The sequence below is a fragment of the Chiroxiphia lanceolata genome, chromosome 24 (genome assembly GCF_009829145.1).
Source record: "Chiroxiphia lanceolata isolate bChiLan1 chromosome 24, bChiLan1.pri, whole genome shotgun sequence".
Lineage (NCBI taxonomy): Eukaryota > Metazoa > Chordata > Aves > Passeriformes > Pipridae > Chiroxiphia > Chiroxiphia lanceolata.
The window spans coordinates 472755-500211 of NC_045660.1; the positions used below are offsets into that span (position 1 = coordinate 472755).

Here is a 27457-nt window from a genome sequence, read left to right on the forward strand (position 1 = left end):
GTAGTATTTTGGGTATAGTGGCACGTTCTCACAGGAGGGAATGAAGATGTTTTTTGTTGTTTTGTTTTAGTTTTTTTTTTAATAGTAATTCCTGAAACAAGTGAATTTTTCTGATTAAAAAAAAAAAAGGAAACTGAAGTTGGGTTTGCAAAATCCTGTCAGCTGAGTAGCTCAGTGCTGATATTGTGCACACTTGTTTTCTTTCACAAATGATTTTGTTTTTCTTAATTGCAAGAATAAGATCAGTAAGTTACTTCAGAAAATAATGTTTATGTTAAACTGTTCATAACTGAAGCCATAAAGGAGCCTGTAGAGAAGTCATCAGGCTTCGAGTTCAATGTATTTTACTTTTAAAAAATAATTAATTAAACAAATCAGGTCCTTTGCTTGTGTTGGTGGGGACTGATGGTAATAATTGGTCCCAAAATGTGTTTTTTCCAACTCAGTGTTTGATCATTCAGCCCTGTACTGCTGCCTGGCATGTTGCACAGGCTTGTGTTTGGTTCCTGGTTTTCGAGTGTTTCTTCTCTCTTCAAGTCAGAATTAGAATGGAAGCAGTTTCTGTGCATGCCACAAGGCTAGGAAACAGAGTGAGGAGTGGGACTGAGGAGGGGGTGAGCTGGGAGTGAGGAGTGTCCCCGGCTCTGCTTGGACCTGGTCATTATCTGCGATGTCAGTCGGAGCTGGAGTCAGCTGCAGAGCACCTGTTCTCTTGACAACAGGAGGAAAACTTTGATTATGGCTCAGTAAATACAACTGAACTCCAGCGCTGGGAGAGCTGAGGCAGGAACAGAGCTTGCCAGCACAAAGCATTATTTGGATTTTCAGTGATAGAAATTTGTGTTTTGGGAGCTGGGATCAACTAGAATATGTCACTTGGCTTTTTTTTTCCTTTTTTTTTTCTTTTCTCTTTTTTTTTTTTTTTTTTTTTACAAAAATCAATGTAAGCTGCAAACTGGTGGAAAATAGAAAGATGGATGTAGGAGCAAAGATGTACCTTAGGAGACACGTTGCTTATTGCAGTGCAGCAGAACAGCTTAGAGAGAATATCTGCAGTTGCTAAAACTGAAACAGGAATCCCTGAGGTAGACCCCATAATTTTCTTGTTTTAATTTCTTTTATTTTTTTTTTCATTTTTATCTTTCTTTTCTCCCTTATTTTTAAAAAGAGTGAATTCACTTTTACATCCTTTCAGGACTTGAAGGGGGCCTACAAGATATCTGGTAAGAAATTGTTTGCAAGGGCATGTAGGAACAGGGCCAGGGGGAATGGCTTCAAACTGAAAGTTTGGCTTAGATTAGATATTAAGAAGAAATTCTTTATTCAGAGGGTGATGAGGCCCTGGCACAGGTTGCCCAGGGAAGCTGTGGCTGCCCTATCCCTGGAAGTGTCCAAGGCCAGGTTGGACAGGGCTTGGAGCAACCTGGGCTGGTGGAAGGTGTCCCTGCCCATGGCTGGATGGTCTTGAAGGTCCCTTCCAGCCCAAACCATCCTGTGATTCTATGAAGAGTCTTCAAACTGTGATCTTGTCACTTGAAAGGGAACAAAAAACCTTCAGCATTTTCCCAAAGGTTTTCAGAGGGGAGTGTGTGTTGAAAGAAGGCATTTGAAGAGGTTTCCACAGCCTTTTTTAAGGCTCATGCAGGAGGATGGACAGGTAGGGATTGGAGTTGGAGTGGGATCTTGCAGGGCCCAGCTGGCAGTGAAGCACACCATGACAGCACTCCCTCACTCCCTCCTTGGGCCCCAGACATCAACCTTACGTTCTGGTTACTAAATTACGCTGTTCCTGCATTAAATATGTGTTAAGAGATGTGGCACAAAACAGAGAACACACTTTCCAAGGCCATGAAAGACTGTTTAAAACTTCCCTCTCACTTCACTTTGTAGCATAAGTTGTATTGATTGGTGATTGGTAGGCATTGGGTTTGCGTCTCACTGAAGGGTCAAGATTTTGTAAATGTTATTGCAGAGCATAAAGACATTAGGGACAATTTCTTTTCAAAACCTGCTGAAATGGGGACAAGCCAAGGCTGGCCAGCTGAGGCAGGGACATGATAAACTGAAATCCAAAATTGCTGTTTGCACACTGACACTGACTACCACATGTACCAAGACCATTTGAAGAGAGGATGAAAACTTGTCCAGATATTTATTGATTTTTTAAACGGCTTTAACAATTGACTTAAAGGAAAACTCATATCATAGAATCATAGAGTGGTTTGGGTTGAAAGGGACCTTAAACATCATCTAGTTCCGACCTCCTGCCATAGAACAATTTAAAATAGTACTCTCTGTATAACACCAAGGGCATGGTTTGACAGAGGGGGAAGGTCTCCCATCATGGGGGAACAAGGCACAATGGCCTCACCTGTAGATTCTCATCCTGAGAAGTTCCAGTCCAGGGTGTGCTGATGGAGGGCTGTGTGTGCAGCTTCAGTCCAGGTGTGCCGATGGAGGGCTGTGTGTGTAGCTTCCCTCAAGTGCAGCTCCTGGTGGTCGTGGCTCTAAACGTTTTTATTCTTTGCAGGTGAAAAAAGCCAAAATGCAGGAATCCAGAGAACAGAGCCTGAGGTATGGGATTTTGAATTTGATTTTAGTGTGGAAGAGTTCTTAATATTCTTTTATCATTATAAAGCTTCCATTTTAGAAACTTGCCTGTTGTTTTATTTTTCACAGAGCTTGGGCAAATATAGTCACTTTTGTGTTTAATATAATTTTGAGATTAAGTTCCAAATAAAACAGTAATTAACTGGCCCTTTGATATTAAGCTTTTATAATAGTGGCTATAAAGAGTCTTAATGGCATCATCAAGACTGATGATTTTCACAGAATGTGTTGAGACTGACAAGTACTGCACATAGCATGCATTTATTTTGGTGAGACTCAGTGTATTTTAGTAATATGATTCCCAATAAAACTACGTGCATAACTGCTTTGAGAAATCAAACCCTCTCGAATTGGTAGCCTCTCCTGTTTAAAGCTGTTGTGTTCTTTTAGCCTCAATAGATGCTTTTTGCAGGTTATTGTATTTAGGAATGAATTATTATTACTTATAATGAGAATAGCTATATTAGGATTTATTCTGTTCCTCTGAGTACAGTAAATACAGTGAAGAAAGATTTCTTTTTGGAGTCTCTGCCATCCCAATAGGAGTGAGGAGGAAACACCACCATTTCTGCAGGAGTGGACATGGTATATTCCAAAAGTTAGAAATTTGAGCTTGTCATACAAGCTTCCTTTCTGGCCAGTCTGAGGTTGGAGGAATCACATCCTACAAGGGTTTTTTCCCCTGTGTTGGCTACAAAGGGCCCAAGGGCAGCACGGGCAGGTCTGAACACACTGGGGTGATGCTGTCCCTTCTTCCGTGTCACTGCAATCATGGCTTCCTTATAGGTGCCAGGAGCTTGAGATTTGAGTGTAAACATCCTTGTATAGTATTTAAAAATAGAAGGGGGGGAAGGATAAAATTGCATTTCTAACTTGATTAAATATTCTGTTTAAAAGATTTGGGTTCATTTCTCATATGGCCCTGTGTTCCCCGTGCAGGTCATCTCTGCAGACACCCTTAGGGCTCTCCCTGAGAGTTTAATTTGCTCATCCAACACAAAACCTGTGCAGTTATTTTTACTGGGTTGCTGAGTAGACTCAGGTCATGGAGGGAGGCAGAAAGCACTGTGCTTGGTGCACACCTGAGCTATAAGCAAAGTTCCCTCTTAGCAGCAATAAGCAGTTACCTTGTCTCCTTAATCTTGAGAACTGCAGTCTGAGAATGTCAGAACAACACACAGATGCCTCAAAACCTCATGAAAAGCTGTGTTGCAGAACTACCAATAATAAAACTAAAGCCAGGAAGTCAATCATCAAGGAAAAAGTAGTTTCATTCAGAAATTACCTGTACTTCCTACTTTATACATGAACAAAGCAACATTGACATGGAACTGAAACATTGCAGGACAAATCCAAAATAATCCGGTAACCTACCAATATGCAAATACAGAAGTGACCCCCAGTTCAAGAATGCTTCAACACTGGTCTTCAGGGACAAACACAAGTGAGGCAATGCCCGTGGGCACAGGAGCCTGTGACAGCAGGGCCACACATACCACTCATGGCAGCAGCTCCTTGGCTGCTGCCAGCTGGGGGGCTGGAGAAGCCGAGGGGTGTATGATACCAACCAGCAGTGCCCTGGGAGCTCCATTCTCCCCATGGGCTGCAGGTGGAGCTCTGCTCTGGCAGCTGGAGCACCTCTTCCCCTCCTTTCCCATGGATCTTGGGCTCTGCAGGGCCATTTCTCTCATATATCCTCACACCTCTCTTCATCTGCAGTTGGCAGGTTTTTTCCCCTTCTGGAATACACACCTTATCCCGCAGGTGCTCCCACTGTCGCTGGTGGGCTCCATCTGCAGCAGGTCTGTCCTGGAGCCAGCTGGCTTTGTCTCCATCCAACACTAGGGAAGCTTCTGGCAGTTTCTCACAGAAGCCACCCCTGCAGTTCCCCCCACTACCAAAACCCGACCATGCAAACCCTGTATAGTTTAATGTCTAATTCCAGCTGCCGATCTCTCTCTTGGGATCTCTGTGTGAAATATCAAAGAGCACAGGGCTAGATTCCGTGAAGAGTCAGTTTGACTTGGTCCAAAAGGGTGTTATGAATCTGGGGGTTGAGATGCCCAAGGATGTTAAACAGTTCATAATGCTAATGCTGAGCCTTTGTTTGTCCTGGCAGTCATGTGAGCAACACAGAGATCAGCGATCAGAAACCGGAACCTTCAAGCCTTGGTTCAAACCTTCCCATGTCCAGTGAGAGTGAGTATCTCCAGAGTTCTGCTCCCACTGTCTTTCCTCTTTTCTTCCACTGGTCCCTTGCTTCATCAAGCACAAGCTTTGTGTTCTCCTTGTAATCCTTAGCCTGCCCTCACTATCAGTTGTAAAGTGAATGTTTGCTGTAGTGTTTACAAAGTGTTAATGCCTGGTGGTAAGCAAATAGCTGTTTCTAACAGATATTTTTGTGTCACTGTCCCCCAGCTTGCTGCTGGGTACTGCCGTGTCTTATCTGCCTTAGGCATGATTTTTCTTGAGGGTTGAGTTGATCAATTATAATGCCTATTGTAAAAGATGTTTTATAAATCATTATCTCTACACAGCTGCTTGGGTCTTTTGTAGCAATAGACTCTGAACTATATTGAATGTCTGCAGAAAACCGTTAGGAAATAAACAGCGAAGAAACGGGCAGGAAATACAAAGACTGCATAGTAAGTGAGAAGTGGAATGTATCCTTTCTTCTGGAAAAAGAGGGCTGGAGGTTATTAGGAAAGTCAGATTCCTGTGTGGAAGACCTTTGACTACAGATACATATTTCTAAGTGTAAATCAGCTCATCCTGACTGGAAGTACGGAATGTATAACTTTCCATTGTAATTGATTTCATCTCTGCTATTTTAATCCGTGTGCTGCCATGTTGCAGGAGTTACCAGAAGTTTTAGCTTGCAAAATATGTTGCCTAACTGGATAAGCCATTTACAAATCCCAGAAATTGCATTCAATACAATTTTTGCTTTTTTATACCATTACCTAGTTCTTTATATGCTCTTTTAAAAATAATAATTCTAGAAATATCATTACTACATTACTATTCAGATGCATATTGACATTCTGTAAAAAAGCCCCATAAAGCTAGACATTTTTGCAGGAGAGATGTGGGAACATCTGACAAGTGTTAAATGAAAGCCTTTAGGTCCAAAAGTTCCCAGTTTGTGTTTCCTGTTCTATCCTTGTGCTGTGTGGGCTTCACACCATGAATAAAGGCAAACACTGAGGAGCAGAGGAAGGTGATTTATGGACCATTCAGAAGGTTCAGTGTGTGACTGATGGTTTGTACTTCTCAGATGCTGGTTGTCAAATTACACCGAGAGAGGGTTGTTGAGGTGGCAGAAAGCACGTTAAGGTTGGGGTTAAGATTAAGGTTGCCTGTGCTCAGTGGGTGTAACTGATGACATATTAAACTACGTCGTGCTACAAAAACAATAACGTAGGAATGTTCAGATATGGAAAGCCCAACTTGTTGTAGCACATCATTGGCATCTGGATCAAGTACCAAGGCAGAGTATGCTGTTATCCATGACCATATGCCTTTTTGAAGGCTGTTAATCAAGTCACTCCAGAGGGAGAGGGAAGGTGTGGTCTCTTGTAGCCTGGATCCCCTCCTGGGCAGGACTGGAGCCCTGGGTGCTTTGTCTGCTCCCAGAGAGGAATCAACTGGTTCCACAGCAGTGCAACTGTGTTTACTGAGGGTTTGGGTATGGCACTTGTAGATCCAAACTGATAAACCCATGTACTGTGCAGATACACAGTCAAAAAAAGTTGGAGCTCACAGCAGCATCATGCACTACGATGGTGGCGTGTGCCAGAGGGGCTGCATGGAGCCAAATTCTGTGCTGGGGTCCTGCCCATCCTTGCTTTCCTAGTCTGATGGATAGCTGAGTATTTAATCGGGTCAGTTCATGTGAATCCAGGGGGGTTTTAATGGCTCTTGGGTTAAGCCATAGCAGCTCAAGTCCCTTTCTCCGCCCTGACCCAGAAATGTGTAACTGAGAGCTGTCCCACACAGGGTGTACCAGAGCCACAGGCTGTGCTGAGTGAGAACATTTGAAACATTTCCTCCTTGGATTTGTAGACTGAGCCACTCTGTCTTTCCAGTTTCACTGGATTTATTCAAGCAGAAAAATGGAAACATCTGGTTAAGTGGAACTGCCAGATTTCTTTAGAGGAATCTCTGGGCCTTGTGCACTGCAGCTGTGCTTCACTGGATGTATGGGATTAAGTTTGTGGAGCTTGAGCCACTCCTTTTTGCAGGAAAGACAGATTGCTGGAGCCATGCTGGGGTAGAGTATGTAGGGGAAGAAGAGACCTTGGCAAAACAAGCATTTGATCTCTGCTCCGGGACACAGAAATGTTATGCTTGGTGCAGATGAAGCCCCTTTGGCAAATATGCAGGGTTTTGGGCAGGACTGAAATCAGAGTTTTATCATGACAGCCACAAAACCCGATGGTACCAACTGATAAAGAGAAAGAGCACTGTTACACAGGGAGGAATAGTGTGACTGACCGATCTACCTGCTGTGAGCTGGCAAGAAGTACATTTTTTGTTCCGGTTTAACAGTGTGTTTGGAGAATTTGCTTTGAAACAGATATTCAGAGCACTAAAACCCTTTGTAAATCCTGCGTCTTGGTTACAATGTACCGTGAGTACTGACATTTGTCTTTATTTGTTAAGTTTTGAAAGCACCTCTGTAATTATGCAAACTATTTTTTTTTCAGTTATGACATGCACTGATTATATCCCAAGGTCATCAAATGATTATACCTCACAAATATATTCTGCAAAGTAAGTCAAGCTATTGTTACTGAATTCTGTAACTCTTACTTCTTTCTGAAGTAATCTTTATGCATTTCTCTAATGCTATAAATCCCACTTTCATTCTGCTGGCAGCAGATACTAATTGCTGTGGACACTGAAGCTGGCAGAAGTCACTGTTTGGCTTTAGTGACTGTTGTTTTATGATCACAAGGATAAATGAGCTCCTTCACAATAGTCTTGGTGATTAATGCCCATAATATTTGACAAATAAACAAATTGAACATAAATAAATGTAAGGGAAATATAAGATTTTCTCATCATTCACCATGTTTAGGGATTTTCTTAGTTTGTCCCATTGAAACAGGATAGGCCTTAACCCCCCCGCTTGCTTTTGTGTAGTCTCTGTGTGTGTCCCACTAGTTCTTACACATACTACTATATTGCAGAAGCTCTAGGTAAGACATGGTAAGTGGGACTAACTGCTTATGCCTGTTGGAATGGGGAGTTTGTCCTTCCCGACTCACCCTGCCCTCCCAGTCCTGGAATGAGCATCCCAGAGGAGGGAGTTTCTCTGGTGTCACTGCAGGAAGCTGGCAGCATCTGTTAACTCAAGAGCCTGCCTTGGGAAGCACAAGGAGCTTATGGTACAGAGCACATGTCAGTCTGGTTTCTTCTTTCTGAAGCCATTTTTTAATGTGTCTTCTGGTTTGGAGGCTGAAAGATGCATGAGGTAGATAGTTCTTTCTGACCTTTGTTCTCTCTTTTCACTAAGGCCATATGCACATATCCTTTCTGTACCAATATCGGAGACAATGAGCCCTTACCCTGGTCAGCCTCAGTACCAAGCACTACAGCAGTCCCAGCCCTACACTATCTACCCCCAGACCACGCAGACCTATGGACTACCTCCTTTTGGTAAGAAGTGACTTTAAAGGCTTCTTGGTGTCTGCAATTACTGTGTTATGTCTCATTAAAGAGCCAATGTTAGGCTTAACCAAGGGTGTTGGAGAGAAGAGTTTGTAGGAGAGCACAAATGTAACTTAAATTGTGGGTGGGCACTGATCTCTTGAGAGGACTTCATCTTATAAAATATGATTTCTTACAAAATTGTTTTCCTGGCTGTTAATTTGGATGTCTCCCCATGAAGTTTGCCAGATGGTTCTTAGTTTGGGATCATAATTTTCTCCAGCTGTGGTATAGCTGTGTTTGTGCAGTTTCCTTGTCACTGAAATGACACAGCACCCCATACTATAGCATCTCTGCTGAAGGTGTTTTTCCTTTCCTTTTTTTGCTGGCTAAGATTAAGGTATTTTTGTTATTTCACCTTTCACCAAATGAGATTTCATGCTAAAATGTCTCCAAGTTTACTAGGCAAATAATTTACTTAAGTTGTTCTAATAACTGAGCCCTCTGATAGCCATTCTAGTCTTTACAAAGGCTTGAAGGGTCAGAGTTCTGTTGTCACTAAAACTCCAAGATGGGGTTTGAACTATCCACCTTGTGCATAGAGGGGGAAACACACCTCTGGAGTGTTGAATTATTCTAGAAAATAATGGCTGACTTTCTCGATGGTGTATAAAGGGAGCTGAGGATGAGTAGCACAGACAGAAAAATATGTAATTTCTGTGTGGGTTAGCTAGTGAAAGGAGCTGCCTGGCCTTTCCTTATACTCTGTACATTTGAATCATAGAATATCCTGAGCTGGAAGGGACCCACAAGGATCATCCAGTCCAACCCCTGGCCCTGCACAGACACCCCAGCAATCCCACCCTGGCCCTCAGAGCGTTGTCCAAACCCTCCTGGAGCTCTGGCAGCCTTGGGGCTGTGCCCACTGCTGCCCAACCAGCCTCTGGGGGAAGAACCTTTCCCTGAGATCCAACCTGAGTCTGCCCTGACACAGCTCCAGCCGTTCCCTGGGTGCTGTCCCTGGTCCCCCCAGAGCAGAGATCAGAGCTGCCCCTCAGGAGGAGCTGCAGCCCCCGCTGAGCTCTGCCCTCAATCTGCTCTGCTCCTAAGGCTTCCCTTCCAGACCCTACCCCATCCTCATGACCCTCCTTTGGACACTCTCCAATAGCTTTAGTTCCTTCTTATACTGAGGTGCCCAAAGCTGCCCCAATGTTGAGGTGAGGCTGCCCCAGGGCAGAGCAGAGTGGGACAGTCCCCTCCCTGATGCCCCCAGGACAGGGTTGGCCCTCCTGGCTGCCAGGGCACTGCTGGCTCAGGGCCAATTTGTCATCAACCAGGACTCCCAGGTCCCTTTCCTCAGGCTGCTCTCCAGCTTCTCATTCCCTAGTCTGTATGAACAGCCAGAGTGTTAAAGTGTCAGGCACTGGGGAAAAAAATCCACATGACAATTCCCCCCCACGTATCAAATTTTATAACTGATTATTAAAAATGAAGATTTTATCTTCTCTTTTTGTTTGCAGTGTTGCCCTGCTTGGTTTCTTATGCAAATATTATATAATGTTGCCAGCTCTCAAAAAATGGAAGGTAGTAAAGGCTGTTTTGTCCCTTAGCACCCAGCTCTGATGAGAGGGAGAGCATCCCCTCCCCTGTGGAGGGAACTGGGGGAACACTCCGACTGCCCATGGAAGTGGTGGAGTCACCACTCCTGGAAGTGTTCAAAAAATGTGTGAATATGACACTCGAGGACGTGGTTTAGTGGTGAACATGGTGGTGGTGTTGGGTTAATGGCTGGACTTCATGATCTTAAGGGTCTTTTCCAACTTTAACAATTCTGTGATTCTAAGTGTCTGTCTCAGGGGCTTGTGGTCATGCTACACAACCAAATGAACTGAGCCTCTTGCAGATTTATCTGTAGTGCTAAAATCTTAGTATCTTGATGTATTTTGATGAATTTTTCTTTAGTTGAAAAATTAGCTGTCTTTGAATAATACTAGCTACATTTCTGGCTTTTATTAGCTGCTAACAGCTTTTCTATAGATTACAAAACAATTGATTTGTCATGATATCTTTGAAAGATGTTGTAGAAAAGATAATAAATCCAGACTCAGTTTTGTTAAACATAAGATAAATTACTAATACTGTAATTAGTGATGGTTGCTGGAAAATACTCCTCTTCCCTGGGTGCCTGCACTTTGGTTTCAGTACCTTGTTGCGCTGTTTTTTGCTGTATCTGAACAGTGGCTGGTGGTTTCCTTTGCTTCATTTATTTGGTGTTTCTTGATAGTTTGTTGTGGATGGTGCACCGAAGCTGTTTGTTGTGTTCTTGTATGCTTTACTGTGTCAAGTGTTGGGTTTTTTAAAGGCAAATATTTGTAAATATGTAGAGTGTTCCAGTGAAGTTGTTAAAAAAAGGTGGTTTAGACTTCTAAAATTTTGGAGAGAGGGAGTGAGGGTGTAGGGGTTTTTTTTGTGTGTTGTGTGTGTGATGTTTTGTTGGTGGCAGTAGTAGTGGCTATATTTGGGAAGACTGTTTTTTTAAAATTCGAAGGTTCTGGAATACAGGGATACTCATCTGCTTCAGTGTTATACTCTGAATGTAACACTAGAAATTCTTCTGAAGACCTGGCAAGAGATTTACATTTTCTGTTGACTTCAAAGGAACTTTTCATCTGTAAAACATCTGAAATGTGATCAGTTACTGAAATGTCTTGGTGTGGATTTTAAGGCCTGTTCTTAAACACCTGAATTTTTAGTGTGAAGTTAAGTGTTAGGAAGATGTTAAAAGTCATTATTTCCAGTAATGGAAATCATACTGGAGTGGTACATGCTGAGTCATCCTGAGAAGATGGACCTTGCATGGTGTGTCAGAGAGGTGGAGGGCAGAGGACCGACTGTGCACGCTGCAGAGGGAATTCTGCAAATTGTTTCTGCTCACAATATCTCCAGTGAGCAGGTGAGAGCCATCAACTTGGTCAGGTGTTTTAGCAGCACCAGAAGGCCTGTTTCAGAGGTTGGTGTGTACTATGTGTTTGTTTCTATGCCAAAAAGAAGGCGCAGTGGATTATCTGGCTGGAACAAAACAGTGTGAAATTCAAGCAAGCTGGCAAACACAAACATAGTCTTGAAGTCCCTCCAAGTCAGGACGCTGCATTCAGTGCTCTTGCCAGTTTGTCACCTCTCTTGAAGCTTTAGTGCATTGTTCTGCGTGGGACGCACTTGTGGCCTGGAAGGATTTTATTAAAGAAGTATTAAAATAAGAGTAGTGACATCCAGGCTGCATAAATGTATCTGTAAGTTGGTCTTAGAAACATCATGGATGTGATGGTTTACATTAACTCAAGAAAAACCTACAAGTGATGGGGTGTGCTGTGTGGGGTCTTCCCATGTGTGTAGGTGTGTCCTGTGACATCTGTGACGTTTGGTGCTGCCGTTGGACATGGAGGAGTCTTGTTCCCCTCTCCCGGCTTCTTCTCTGTCATCCTTGAGGCAGTGCTGGCTTATAAATGCTGTCCTGCAGAATGAGAGGGGAAGGACATGTGCCCCCAGGCCAGGAGTGTGCCTTGCTGTATGGAAAGTAGGACATGTCAGTGGCAGAGAGACAGTCACGGAATGCAGGGGCTGAAAGATTCTGTAACATGTGAGCCGGGTCAGCTCCTGCGCTGGCATCCAGCCAGCAGCATCCTTGTGTGAGCATTATCCTACAGCATTCCCAGTGGGTTTCTGTTTCTCCTGTGACCATCACATCGTGTTGCTGTCTGCTCCTTGTCCCTCTTTCTTGTGCTGGAAGGAGCTGCTGGTTACTGTCCCCTATAAAAACTACTCATCCACTTGGAGATGGTGGCACTCCCTTTCCAGACTAAACAAAAACAGCTATTCCCACTCTCCTTAGAGGATCTGTTTCCCATCTGTTTTGTCCTGGAGTTTCTGCAATGTATCTACAATCTTTCTTAAATCAGCCTTTCCCTTTTGTTTGCCGATTACTGTGTTTTTGGAGGTTTGAAGTGGTAACAAAGATGCAACTTGAGTGTCAAACCGCAGGACTGGCTGTACAGAGGGGAGTGACATAGGTGTGTGTTGAGATCAGGTATGTAAATAAATCAAAGGGCCATTGCAGAATTTATTTCTGACAAAGCTGCAGCGACCTCTTGGAGCTGCTGCTCTTGTCCAGCTCGGTAGAGTAGACCTAGAGCTCATAGTCCGTGGCTTGTCCTGCTAGAGCGGGTGGAGGGCTGCAGGTGGCTTCTGCTGCCCTGGTACTGCTTTTGGGGGGTTTAAAAGGGAGACTGGTCTTCCTGATGGCCCTGAACTCTGTGTCTAGCTCCAGACATCCTTTGTCCCTCTGCTTTGCACACTCCTGCTTGTTTTTAAGCAGATCCTCTCAACCTATTTCTGCTTTCTGACTAGGACAAGGGAGAACTGTCTTTGGCTGTAGATCTGGAAACGCTCGAAGGAAAGCCTGAAGAGCCTTGAAGAGCGAGGCCTGAGTTGAGCTGCCTCAGTCGGACACTGTTGGTACCTGTCAGTGCAGTGGCCTTGACCCTAACGTGGCACCTGAGCTGAACCACACTGCTGTGTATGCCCTGTACACAGAACTACAGTCACTTGGCTCTCTCTGTGCTGTGCCCGGGGTTGTTACACAAGCTTTCCAGAAGGTTGTGTAGAAGAAACACTTAGGGGGTTTTTTTAGCCTTTTTTTTTTTGAGCTCTATATTTGTTGTTGTCAGTCTTTGAAAATTACTGACTTGTGGCTTGTTTTAAAATACTCAACCCAAAGCCCAGTGAATTAGTGGAAGTGCTGACCTCGACCTTCATAGGTCCCAACTTCAGCCTGACTGTGTAACAGCTGATGGCACTTGCAGTGCTGTCCAGCTCAGCCTGTGCAGAGGGATTGGCAGGTCCTTCATTCCCACAGAGCAGTGAATCTTAGTGACATAAACAGATTTTTAGTTGCAAGCTTTACAAATTGCTCTTACTGGTGCTTTTAATTTTCTCTTTTTCAGCCAGTTTTGTCAGCAGCTCTAATCTGTGCACAGCCTCACAGCCAGTGCTTACTATTGCCGACATTAAATATTTTCTGTCTGTCATTTGTTACTTGCTTTGTGATGAGCTACTCTGAGATAGCAGCATGCTTTTGGTCCCAGCATATTTTTAACTGGTCCAATTTATCTGATTCAGGTGCACTGTGGCCAGGTATGAAACCTGAAAGTGGTTTAATTCAGACTCCATCTACAAGTCAGCACAGTGTTCTTACCTGCACTACAGGGTTAACCACAAGCCAGCCCAGCCCAGCACATTATTCTTATTCCATTGAAGGTAACTTGGCATGGTTTTTATCTGCATCTCTTTCCACCTAACTGAGTCCAGATAGCAAACTAGAGAGGCTTGCACGCTTGTCCTTGGTTTGTGCATGCTTCTTCATGCTTTGCCTCTTTTCTCTTTGTGCCTGTGTGTGTTTGGGTTTGTATTTGTCTCATACCTATGTGTGCACCAGGCTGGCTCGTTGGTGCCATGCTGCTGGGCTGAACAGGGTGAAGAGCAAGTGGGAAGGGGAGAGGAGACTAAATGTTGTGTTCTTGCATGCTTTACTGGGAATGCTCTTGCATTTCTCATTGTTTGTGGTCTTTAACTTGATGTCAGGAAATACTTGGATTTTTAAACATTTGGTTTTAATTCCTTCTGAAAGTAGGTGGCTCTTGCATATCACACACACCCCCCAGGTTGGTAGATCTGCTAGGAAGTGAATTTCTCATTATGGAACTAGCCTACAAATATTCCAGCTGATGGAAGTTGCACATCTAAGAAGGCAGGTGCTGAATTTCACCACCTTCCACAGCAGTTTTTAGGAGTGAATGTGCCAGATAGCCAAATAATGGAATATTGTTGCTTATGGCAAATATGCACAAATTTATGCTTTAATTTTTAGGCTGGATTTTTGCCATTTATGTTTTGGTGATGAATTGTGAAAATTTGTGTATGTCTCTGAAAATTTTAAAAAGCATTTCAGGAATTCTTATTCTGTTTCTTGTGAAATATTGTCATAGAATAATTCAGGGACTTCAGGAGAACTTTAGTTCAGCTCCTGCTCAAAGAGTAGTTGATACTGAATTCAGAGCTAGGTTGCTCAGCTTTATCTAGTTGGGTCTCCAAAACCTCCGAGGATGGAGATTTTGCCAGTTCCAGCACCTGACTGTCATTGTGGTGGAACCTTTTTCTTTTGTCAAGTCAGAGCATCCCCTCTTTCACATTGTGACCATTTCCCTCCTTCTCCAACTGTGCACCTCCAAGAAGAGCCTTACTCTGTAAACTCTGTGCAGGTATCAGCAGGCTGTGGCAGGTCCCCAAAGCCATCTCCTCTCCCAGCTGGACAGTGCCTCTCTGCTGAGCTGCCCCTCACAGGGCACATGCTCCATCTCCCTGACTGCTTTGGTGTCTCTTTGCCAGACCCACTGAATTTTATCAACATATTTCTTGTGCTTGAGGCCACGAACTGAATGGCATCTCCAGATGTGGTCTGATGAGTGCCAAGAAAGGGGGAATAATTCTTAAAATTAGCACTAAGTGGGTTTTAGCATGTCTTTCACTGACAAGAAGGCCATGTGCTGTGTCATGGTACTTGCTCAGCTTGCATTATTGTGACAGTCAATGGCCCAGTGTAACATTTGTCCTTAATTTACTTTTCACATTCATACCATGAAGAAAACAATACTGGAAATACTCCCCTCCTTCCAGTGTGACCCTCCTCCCCATATTCTCACCAACAGAATGAATTATCGTGTTTTATAGACCCTGCTTTAGCTGCCAAGGATCAGGAATGGTTCTGCACAACATGACCCATGGCAGATGTCCCAGTGATGTCCCATGGGGAGCAGGTGGATCCCTGGGGATCGGTGAGGGGACAGACACGTCAGGCCTCGCTCTGCAGAAGAATTATAAAATCACAGAATAATTTGGGTTGGAAGGGACCTTAAAGATTATCCTGTTCCACCCCCTGCCATGGGCAGGGAATCTTCCACTATCCCAGGTTGCTCCAAGCCCCGTCCAACCTGGCCTTGGACACTTTCAGGGCTGGGGCAGCCACAGCTTCTGTGGGCAACCTGTGCCAGGGCCTCACCACAGCCACAGGAAGGAATTCCTTCCCAAAATCCCATCTAACCCTGCCCTCTGGCAGTGGGAAACCGTTCCCCCTTGTCCTGTCACTCCAGGCCCTTGTACAAAGTACTTCTTCAGCTCTCTTGAAGCACTGGAAAGGCCTTAAAGTCTCCCCAGAGCCTTCTCTTCTGCAAACTGAACAACTCCAGCTTTCTTAGGCTTCCACTGAGATGGAATCCTTCTCTGTAGGAGAAGAATTTTAATCCGTGCTGCTGGGACAATGTGTGATGTGAGGAGTTTCCCGGAAGGCTCCTCTCTGAAGTGTGCAAAAGTCACCCCAGCTGTGTAAATGCTGTCACGTTTTGGTAGAACTTGTTGCACACTCACAGGAAACTTTTCCTCTTTTGGATTCTCATCAAATTAACGAGCAGCCAACCAAGGGATGAGGTCAGTACAGGGGGTGGTGCGAGGGAGGTGGTGGAGAGGAGAAGCTGCAAGGATGAACAGAGTTGCTTTATTAGTATTCCCTGGAATATCTGTCTTTTCTCTCCACTCAAATCATCAGGGTGATACACAGTTGTCCAATGCTACTGACCTATGGGAGGGGAATTTTGGTGCATGGATCTGGTTTTGGCTCTCTTAAAATGACTGAAGCAAAGCAGGTTGGGATGAATAAGGCAGGGGAGGAATGGATGTAATGTCTGAGGATGAGGTCTGGAAATGGGGGAGAAAGAGAGAAGAGTCACGGCATCTTCAAGGCAAGAAGATGCCGTGAAGATGATCTTTGAAACCTGAGACCTTGAAGTGGTCCCTTTTGGCAAATCTGTGCCAAATATTTTTGCACGGTTCTGGCCCACTCACACGTAAAAGGAACTGGCCCACAGTGCAGAAAGAATTGGTTCATCTGTGTGGCGGGAGCTGTTTGGAAAGATGTGATATGTAGTATTGTATAGACACAGGGTAATTAAAAAGAATATTGGAGGGAGACCAGAGTTAAGATAAACAATAAAGTTCATATGAGAGAATGCCAAACCTTGGAATCTTTTTTCTATGATTTCTTAACTTCTGTAATCAAATCTCAGTGGAGAAGCAGTCTCTGCAGAGCACTACAGAGGAGAATTGCTTTCTGTTTGCTCTCCAGAACAGTCTTGAGAGCAGTAGTGGAACAGTCTATCTTCCAGAGGGTTCCTCTGCCCTGGCTACATGGCAGGTTTGTTTGGTTAGCAAAGGTCTTTTCTGGAGAGCTGGACTTTGTAGGGGCCTAGGAGGAGACCTTCTCTTGAGGTCATGACAGGCTTAATAGTTTCCATAGGTGTAGCTGGAAGGAGTTTTGTTTGGAAACTGCCCCCTGTGTTCTCGAGCAGTTGCTTACGAGGAGTGTCTGTGACGGGTCCCTTGGCTCTCACAGCTGGGCTTCTTGTAGCTGTGTAGTTACTGTAGGTCCTTGAGTGTCTTCATTGCCATTATTGCTGTTCAATGCAGCCTTTTTGCCTTTTTCTAAATGTTCTCCCCCCAAAATTCTCTCCCTTGTATTTTGAACAATGCTGCTCCTATCTATAAGGGGATTCCCAAGGGCTAATTACTTGTTTCTGCTTCCACAGAGATGCCACCCTTCACATTTCTCACCTCCTGTAAATACTGCGTATTTCTGCACCTCTTTTAAAATATGTTTCTTTTGTTTTCTCATCTTTTTTGAGGCATATTTTGGATCCATTACATTTTCCAGGAGCCACCAGCTGGTATCTGTGCTTGCCATGACACAGCATATACTGGTTAAGAGTTCATGGTGGGTCTCTTTTCCTGGGGCAGCAGGACCGATGCCTTCGGAAGCTCAAGTTCTTGGGGTGAATTCTGGATGGTGGTATTTGCAGAAAGTGAGGGCTTTTTTCAGAGTGATGGTAAAGTAGGGGATACCATGGACTTCTGCAAGTCTTTACATAAGCATCTAAAAGTGATTTTTGGTTTTATTTGTGTGCAGAGGAAGGTGGCTTAGAAAAGAAAATAATTCTTGGTGGCACCTGGTTTTATACATCCTGGTTTTGTTTGTGCTGATTTCATTATTTGTTGTTATCCTTGAGGGTCCCAAAACCCTGTGTGGCAGAATGTTTAATGGAGTGGCCCTGTGGCTGCAAACCCCCAAAATCTGCTAAATAACTTGTTTCCAAATGTTGCTCTAGCAGCCTCTTCTGTATTTTGTGTGAACTGAATGCAGTGACATGAAGGCTATTAAACATCTTCAAGTTCATACTAACAACTACATGTCTGTAAGAATTTGTCCTATGAGCTGTTGACAGATTATTTCAGAAAGTCACATCCAAAAAGCCATTCTAGTCTCACAGGGATGTGGGGAGAGATGTTCACTTTCTCCAGTAGGAAACACTCTTTTTCTACTATTTGAAATACTCCTACTGTTTCCTTAAATTTTTTGATCTGATTAGACTAAATATGCCAAATTCAATGCCGAGAGAATTTTTTTATCAGAACTGATTAAACACGTTCACATCCTTTTTATTGATTTATTCTGATTAATTTTTAACTGCTACTGATTGAGCATCAGAATATGATTGTTGTCTTATCAAAACGTAGTAAAAATGTGAAACCTTTTTAATACTACACCAGTTGCTTAGCAGCCATGGAGGGAAAAAGCTTCTGAACCATTTGAAAAGACTTTTTGAAGAGTAAACCAGCTTCTCTGTAAGCCCAGTTGAAATGTAACTGGTGTCAAAATAGACCCCATCCCTTTTTTGGCTATTAGCAGTAGAGTGCTGCTAGAAGCACAAGTGCTTGCACATTTGCCTAGGAAGTATTTATTTCACAACTTCTCGTCTCTTGTGCTTTTCTAGAAGCATTTAATGCAGTAATTCTTAATTTTACAGCATCAACTACAAATGCCAGTCCAGTCTCTACATCCTCAACTGTTGTCAATATTTCCACGTCAGCAGTAGCCAGCATCTCACAGGTAAATTTTCCTTGGTAAATTTATGTGCAGCATCTCTTTCACCTTTGTTTAACACATTACTCAAAATTAACATGGGAACACCAAGTATTTGCATCGGTTCAAATGGAGCACAGTGGTACTGGAGTTGCAGGGCTCAGTGTGTAACTTAAAGTCACTAAATCACTCTTGCTGTCTCTTTGACCATGATACTTCTTCCTTTGACCTTTGCAACAAACTCTCTTCATCCTTTCAAAGCTCTTGCCTCATCTGCAGATTGTAAGGTGAGTCTTCAACTGAGATTTCTGTGAGAGAGACAGTGTTGGGAGAAACAATAGAACTATTTTGAGGACTTAACCTACAGGGAAGATTAGGGGTGGATGGTTTTTGGATGCCTTTGTTCTCCCTCAGCAAGAATAGGAAATTAGGTTGTACACAAACCCCCAACCCAGTAAAGTAGGAGGTACATTCTGGTGGTGCTAGAATAGAATAAAGTCAAACAGCCCTGCAAGCTAGCACAGAGCACTTTCTCGTGCCCGTCACCTCTGTGGGTGATAATACAGCCCTGTCAGTGGTTAACTGCCATTCTGAGTGCTTGGATATACAAAGGAGCCCTTCAGTGTCCAACTTTGCAGAAAGAGAATACAGGAAGTGTGGAAAATGCAGTGGATGCACAAGAACACTTCTGTGCTAATGCTGTTGCTTTTTAAAGTTCTTTCATTAGCATAAACTTGCTTGGAACTGTAAGAGGAAAAAAAGATTTTTTGTTCAGTATTTCAAACCAAGGTACCTGGTTCACAAACCCAGGTTGTTCTTTGAGGCAATCAGGAGAGCACAATGTGCCAGAACAGCGTGACATGACATTTGGGGTCACTGCTTTTTTTATTATCCATATCAGAAATTAAAATCCTCAAGCACAGCTCCATGTGCTCAGTGGTCTCCTAAATGAATAAATACTTTCGTAAATGGACACCTTTTATCACAGCATGCAGAATAATTACTTGATGAAGTCAGGACATGAATAATGGCTGTTTATCCTGCAGCTCTCGTGGCTGGGGTTGTGCCCTCAGCCAGGGCCTAAGTCTCTTTCTGTCACTGTCAGTACATCTGATATCAGGAAGTAAAATGCAAGACAAAACCACACATTCCAGAGCACAGAGTGCACTGGTACCTTGGCATCCACTTAACTTCCCTACTACTGTCAGATCATTCATTATGAATTCATTTTTTGCAGACACTGGAGGCAGAGGAGTGGCTCTGGGATCACTGGCCTCCTCTGCAAAACCTGCTCGTATGGGGGTCATTGGGCAGTCAGAGCTCCCAGCCCTTTTTGGGAAATGTCTTACATATGCAGAAAGAAACAGCATAAAGTCAGACTGCGGATTTTCCTTTGACAGGATGTTCTAGCACAAAAGCCATCCTGATTAGAGTGTTTTCTGAAAGAAGTATCCTACCACCACTAACACTTTCCTCCAACAGGAATATCCTACATACACGATCCTTGGCCAGAGTCAGTACCAGACGTGTTACCCGAGCTCAGGCTTCGGAGTGGTGCCACCAGCAGACAGCAGCACGGACAGCCTGGCGTTGGCCACCACCACGTACCCGGCTGAGAAGGCGACGGCGGCGCCTGCGCGGGCAGCACAGAGACCCCCCTCGGGTGAGGCTGCAACAGGGGCTGCAAAGCACCTGTGCCAACAGTGCAGGGGGCAGGCGTGGGCAAAACTCCTCTTCGAGAGGTACTTGTGCCATCTTTTCATGCTGACCTGGACGGGACACTTGCCTTCCTTGGCTCTGGTCTCGCTGGTGTGCAGAGTTATGGTGGGCCAGCCAAACTCATGTATCAGATTCTGAGATACCCACCACGTGCTCTGCATTTCCCGGGGAGAGGAGTGCTAGGGGTGACTTGAAGAGTTGCCAGCAGCAGCTCCCTGGGGACTGGGCCTTCGCTTGGGCTACAGGACAGTTCAGTCTCAGTAGCTCCTGCTGCATCTTTCCCTCCCACAGCCACGTGTTCGGATGACCTGACACAGCAGCCAGGCCCAGTTGTGGGACTGCTCCTGCGTTTTCAGGAGCTGTGGTTCAGCCATCCTCTCTCACTGTGCTGGTCTCTGACATGCCCAGCAATACATCCCTTCCTTTCCTCTGCCTCATCATTGCAAACCCTGGTTGAACTGAGAGCTGTTCTGCTGTGCTTTGCTGTGAGCACATCTGCATCTGCGCAGCAGTCAGTCATGGGCACTTGTCCGGTAGAGAAGATTTTAGCTGATTTTAGGGAAGTAGGAAGTGTGTTGAGAAGGTTTGATTGCTTGTTCTAGAGAAGTCACACCTTTGGCCATTCTCACCAATGCTGGGTTTTGTCCCAACCTCAAGGGTGTTGGCTAAAATTTCTTCTTGAAGAATAGTTTCCTAAGTTAACCAAGGATGAAAGCAAAGACTTAGTGCTTCTTCCAGTGTCTTGTGCGAGGAGTTATGAGATTGTTCCAGTGTTGTTGAGCAGTTTTAAATTGAAATCTGCCTGTTGCAGATTGGAAGGCTGGGGAAAAAAATCCAGATTCCATTCATTTTTGTTGGTGCCCTGGGTCTGACCAGGCTGGAGGTAACTTTGTTCCCAGCAACTGTGCTGGTGCTGTGTTTTGGATTCCTGGCTAAAGCAGTGCTGATAACACAGAGTATTTTGGCTCCTGCTGAACAGTGCTTTTACACGATCAGGGTTTTCTCCCCTCCACACTCCCCAACAAGCAGGCTTGGAGTGCAGAAGAACCTGGAAGGGGTCACAGCTGGGACAGCTGACTTGAGCTGACTAAAGGGATTTTCTGTACTACATACTGTCATGTTCAGCAATAAAAACTGAAGTAGAGGAAGAGGAGGGTGTGTGTGGTTTGGCTGTACGTGGCTCTTGCTTGGAGAGGGGCTGGGTGTCAGCCTGCTGCGGGAGGTGCTGAGCGATTGCCTTTGCAGCACTTTGCCTCCTCCATCTTCCCTGAGTCCACCAGGAGCACCTGAGCTCTGCCAAGTCCTCCAGCTCAGTCATGCACCCTGCGAGCAGGAATGGGTGGCTGCCAGTGAGACAAGCATACAAATCTATAGTCTGGAACTCAGTGAAGTTCCAAACCTCTCTCACCTTTACCTGATGGGATGCTATTGACAGGAGTGACAAACACCATGCTGTGATCTTGTACATCAAGAAGTGTAGGGTTCCAAGCACTTGCCCTCTTTCAGGAAACAGTTGCCCTCTAGTTGAGGTGAACAACAGCAGATTTACCCATGAGAATTAGTTCTCATTTGCTGCTGGAAACCAAACCTTAGGAACTGACCACTCATTTCAAGGCAGTGGGCAAGGAACGGCCCAATTGTTGATGTTTTCAGTGCCATGTTCTTAGCTCAGGAATTCTCCAAGTTCACCATTTTGCATTAATTTTCCTAGGAACTGCAATGTCTTGTCTTCAAGCCCCAGACTGAATTCAAGCTCTTCAAGCCCCTTACCCTCTGCCATCCTGCTCCAGGTCTGGTCCTGTTTTGGACCTAGTAGGCAGGTGTCTGGGATGTAACTCTTCTGCCTGAGCTGGTAATAAAGGATTCATAGAATGTCATGGTCCTAATACCCTGCATGTCAAAGCAGCAGTTTTCTGGAGGTGGTGTATTCTTTCCCTGGGAAGGATGTTCTTACCAGTAGCAGAACAGCCTCTGTATTCCATCAGCCATGGCCGTGCTGCTTGGCCAGGCTGTGTCTCCAGGACTAACATATCCCTGTTACTCTTTATGTTTAATTGTCTATTAAATGAAACAGTTGAATATAAAGCAGTTCCAGGGTAGTGAACTGATGGCAGGGTTCCAGGCCTTAGGATGGGGTGTGCTCTGCTCTGGCTTTGCTCTGCAGGCAGTAGCTTTTGCAGTCGCTCAGTTCCTGGGGGACTGCAACTGAGGAGACATAGCTGTTTTGAAACAATGGGACCAAGAAATCATGTTTTATGTTCTAGTAAGGTTCAACTACTACTGCATCCATATAGCAAGGTAACGTCTTACCTTTTGCAAAGGGAGTTTGTGGCCAGTGCTATATTGGTGTTTGTTTTGAGACATGAGGGAGTGAGAGCTGTGTGATTCTTTCTTCTAGGAGATGCATCCACAAGTCCTTCATTATCAAGAGCAACAGCAAGTAAAGAGTTAGATGAGCAGGCAAGAAAAAACATCCCTGGGAGAACAGAGGGAAGAGGAAAGCAGATACCTCCTCTTCACAGGACAGTGAACTGGAGGTAAATAGTAATCTTGTTTTCTACAAGTCGCATTGCAGAATAGTGTGGTGGTAAAAGTTCTCCTCTCTTTTTTTCTTTCTGTCTCTGTGGAAATGAATGGGGATTATAGAATGATTTGGGTTGGAAGGGCCTTTAAGGGTCATCTAGTCCAACCCCCCTGCCATGAGCAGGGACATCTTCAGCTATCCCAGGTTGCTCCAAGCCCCATCCAACCTGGCCCTGAACACTTCCAGGGATGGGGCAGCCACAGCTTCTGTGGGCAACCTGTGCCAGGGCCTTACCACTTTGATTGTAAAAATTCTTCCTTACATCTAGTCTAAATTTACTTTCTTTGCATTTAAAACCATTTCCCCTTGTTCTATCACTACTAAGGCCCTACTAAAAGGTCTGTCCCCCTGGGTTCAAATTGCAAGAGAGTAGGTTTAGATTAGATATTAAGAAAAAAATTCTTTATTGTGAGGGTGGGGAGGCCTGGCACAGGTTGCCCACAGAAGCTGTGGCTGCCCCATCCCTGGAATTGTCCAAGGCCAGGCTGGATGGGGCTTGGAGCAACCTGGGCTAGTGGAAGGTGTCCCTGCCCATGGCAGGGGGTTCAGAGTGAAATGATCTTCAAAGTCCCCTTCCAACCCAAACCATTCTATGATGATGTGATCTTTCTTATAAACCTCCTGTAAGTGTTGAAGGCCACAATAGGGTCTCCCCCCAGAGCCTTCTCGAGGCTGAACAACCCCAACTGTCTCAGTCTTTCCTCACAGGAAAGATGTTCCATCCCTCTGATCATTTTTGTGGACTCCTCTGGACCCACATCAACTGGTCCATGTCTTTCCTGTACTGGGAGATAATTTGGGAAGTTCCCATGACCCATGTTATCTGAGAACTGGCTCAAATGAGTTCTCCTTTTGTGCTTGACAAGCATCACTTAAATGGGTCTTGGAATCTTAATGGTGTCAATGAAGAGACATCTGGGTGTCTCCAGTCTAGCCACATGCTCAGAGCAGGGCTGTCCCCAACACTGGAGCCATGGCTTTGTCTACCTGAGTCATGAGAAGCTCTAAGGCTGGCATCCAGTGATACTAGTGAGACAGTGAGATCCTGTACCAAGTGATCTTTCCTGAGTACTGTGCCCACCCGGGGAAGGAGGTTTTCTGTCTCCAAGTGGAATCTCCCAACCTACAAATTTCCCCTTCTTTTTCCATGGCAGTTTTCCATCTGCCACTACTGAGAAGTATTTGTGTCCATCATCTTTGCAGTTCCCTCTCAAATAGTTGTGGTCTGCTGTTAGATCTCCCTTAGTCTCCTCTTTGCCGAGCTAATCCCTCCCAGCTTCCTCAGCCTCTCCTCTGGGCTGCTGACCATCTTGACAGCCTTTTGGTGGCAGCTCTCCTTTTTCCTACAGACCCCTGGAACTGGGGATGCAGTTTGGGGTGACCTTCCCAGTGCCAAGTACGGTGAGACAGCACCTTCTGTCTCTTAGGCTGGCACACGTGGCACACTCCAGCACGTAGGTCATCTCATCCATAGGGAGAGAGTGCTGCTGGCTCATACTTGTGTCCATTCTGCCCTCCAGCTCCTTCAGCCTGGACCAGGTTATTCTACCCCACATGTTGGCCCAGTTCTCCAGTTTATCCAAGTCTCTCTGTACTGACACTGTTACACATAAAATGTGGGCTGTTCTGAGGAATGGCAAAGATTTCTCTGGACAACATCAAGGTGATGTACCCGGTGCTCTTCAGATCACTCTACCTCAGCAAGGCTCTAAAGTTCATTAGCACTCTAAGCTTTTGCTTTTGTAACTATAAAAACAAGAGAAGCTTTTGACATAGTTTGACCAAGAGCGAGGCTTAGTCTGAGTATGTAATCCTGTGGCAGTCTATAAACTCCACTGCAAAAAATTGCCAGAGTGAATGTGTTCAGCCGTAAGAGAAGTGGTGTTCATACTTGTTAAAAGCGTACTGCAGCTAAGCACAAAATTAACCCTAAAACTGCTCCTTTATTGTAGTTCAGTGCCTGGAATATCTCAGCTCTGACTTCTTTTGTTCTCTCTGCAGCGGGTGTTTGCTCTGGGACCTGGATGAGACCATCATCATCTTCCATTCACTTCTTAAGGGTCTTATGCTCAAAAATATGGCAAGGTAATACTGTCTTTTCCATGGGAAAAGAACCCCAAACATTTCTGTCTTTGCAGAATTAAATGTTAATCTTGGAAAAGGAACAGAAAATACATTTAGTTTAAATATATAAGGTGATACTTTTAACTTGTTGGCAGTTTGGGGTGGAGAAAGAATGTTAAATTTGGCTTTATACAGAGCTAGGAGATGGACATCACCAACACTTCCTTCTGACAATGCAGTTCCTAAAATGTCAAACTGTATCCTCACTGGGAATTACTGAGATCTGGCACATAGGGAAAGGAAAGGGGGTTTTTTCTCCTTCAAATATATTGTAGATTTTTTAATGTTTTGTTCGGCGACTGGAAATGCATCAGTCCCTCCTGTTCAGTCAAATGAAGTGTTTTGTTACATTTTGAGTCAATGAACCAGACTGAACATTTGGGTCAATCCACCAGAATGTGGATTTTTCTTTTTTTCAATTGATTGTAGCTGGAATTACATCAGGTTTGATATAGAGTGGAAAACTGTACAGTTTAACCGATGAGAGATTTATGACATTCCCTTCTGCCTGTACCCACAGTGGATTTACTTCTTCTCTTTGTGTTTTGCCAGGATCCAACTCTAGTGATTGGCTCAGGTCTGTCCATGGAGGAGATGATTTTTGAAGTCGCTGATACTCACTTGTTTTTCAATGACTTGGAGGTACATGGCAAAGGCAGAACTCTGCGTTACCATGTTTGAATGAACACTGTTTGTGAGGGCTCTTGTACTTCAGAGCCTGTTATTGTTGAAACAGACAGTCTGACAAAGCTGAAGTGGTTGTAAGCACAACCAAATCAGAGATGCAGTCTTACCTAAGACACACCATCTGCATCCTTCTAGTGTCAGGAGCTCTCTCAGGTTCTGCTGGGTTTCTGCTTGAACCCACACAGATAAAAGCAATTATGTCTGCTCTGTCTTGTACTTGCATTCTGGACTGGTGAGTACTTTGCTTCCACTGATCCTGTTTTGAAATGGAGACCAGAGATGTGAGGACAAGATGACCTTGAGGATGTCAGTCCTCAGAGGCTGTGACTAAGCCAAGGACAGAATACAAGAGGTGACATGGGCTGTGTAACAGCTTTGAAGGACGTGCTGCCATAGACAAGTGTGCTGTACACATGGAAGGTCCACAGCACCCTCCCTTTTTCTTTCCTGCAAGCCCCTGCTGCCCTCCCATTCCCACCCTGCTTAGGAAAGCTGAATATGAACACAGAACAGTTAGCTGTAGGTGCATCACTGATGCACATCATGGGAAAACAAGATGATTTTGTTGATGCAAACAGAGACTTAGATGACATTTCCATTGTGGCTGTGACTACTGGCAGCAGTAAAGTTTGACAAGGTGGTCATGAGTTACCTCCCTGCCTCAGGGGAAAAAACAACAAAAACCCTAAGGAAAACACTTGTGCTGGAAAGGGAATTGTTGACATGTTAGCTGAGTCTCAGCCACAATATGTGCTGCAGTAGTTGGTGTGGTGGGTTAAATCAGTAGGTTAGTGGGTTAAATCAGCTGCATTAAGCACCAGAGTCATGGCAGTGCCACTACACTGCTGTTCCTTCAGGGTTCCTGCTGTGACTCTGCTGACCTGGTGTTGAGAAAATGGAATAGCAATGCTTGACCAGATAATGCAATTTTGGGATATTCTTGGTTTGTTTTGTTTTGCTTTTCTGAAGTGACAGAAGGGTTTCAAATGACAAGTGAACTTTGAGTCCAACCTGTTCAGGGAGTGTCAAAGTTCTTTTTTTGCAGACAGGTCAAAATGTCATATAAACATGCTTTTTTCAGCCCTTTCTGGGTCCTAGTCTGGGCAAGGACCTGTAAGAGCTGGGCAGTAAAAGCCAATACTGGCAGATGGAGCCAGTGGAACTTCTGTGGGTTTTGTGGAGGTGGTGTGGAATGGCTTGTTGCTGTTGGGAAGTGTGAAGGGATTGGTTTATATCACAGTTTTTTTAATCTGCAAATTTTAGTATGTTTCTGAATTACCACAGTATGACTATTTTTGTTTTTTTCCCTTTAATAGGAGTGTGACCAGGTACACATAGAAGATGTGGCATCTGATGACAATGGCCAAGATCTAAGGTGTTGTACTGACAAATGCAGGAAATGTATTGCTGATGTAATCGGGTGTTGTGGGGACTTGACACCCAGATGGAATTAAGGGAGGGAGGTCAGCTTTGTGCAGAGAATGAAACCTGGCAAACGATGTTTGTTTGCTGGGGGCTGTTTCTTTGAAGACCTACAAAGTTTTGAAATTAGATTGTGAATTATATTGTCCACAGTTGAATGCTGCCTCTGTGTTCAATGACATATGAGGAATGGAGAACCTGCACTGCAGATCTCATGATGACAAGGTTGGATGGATCTCTGAGTAACCTGCTCTAGTGAAAGGTGTCCTTGCCCATGGCAGAGGTTTAGAATGAGATGATCTTGAAGGTCTTGTCCAACCTAAACCATTCTGTGAGTCCATGATCATCTGAGAAATGCCTGTCAGGGAGTAAGAAATACAGGGAAAGTGGCGAAGCAGGACTTGTTTCCTGCAGTCATAAGATGGTGAAGCAACTCATCTGCTTGTGGAGCTGCAACTGTGATGGAAAGGCACAGATGTTGTGTTTAGAGGATACTGTGCTGGAGTTTATCATTGCAGGATGAGAAAGAGGCCAGTAGGAAGGATGCTCCATATCGCAGAGGAGTGAGCAGCCAAAGGACAAAGGAGAGTTTTGTAGTGGAGAATGTGAAGGGAATGGTATGAGTGTAGCAGTTC

General features: G+C 44.5%; 1 protein-coding gene across 1 annotated transcript in view; it reads left to right on the forward strand.

Annotated features, from left to right (window-relative positions):
* The window catches only part of EYA3 (EYA transcriptional coactivator and phosphatase 3), a 55705-nt gene that overhangs the window by 21257 nt on the left and 6991 nt on the right, over window positions 1–27457 (forward strand). The window contains 14 exon segments of the mRNA XM_032709863.1: window positions 2531–2574; window positions 4730–4809; window positions 7320–7386; window positions 8132–8274; window positions 13441–13578; window positions 18231–18313; window positions 19769–19949; window positions 22404–22481; window positions 22484–22542; window positions 24591–24599; window positions 24601–24643; window positions 24646–24674; window positions 25266–25355; window positions 26717–26775. Coding sequence (XP_032565754.1) covers window positions 2531–2574; window positions 4730–4809; window positions 7320–7386; window positions 8132–8274; window positions 13441–13578; window positions 18231–18313; window positions 19769–19949; window positions 22404–22481; window positions 22484–22542; window positions 24591–24599; window positions 24601–24643; window positions 24646–24674; window positions 25266–25355; window positions 26717–26775 — 1103 coding nt within the window.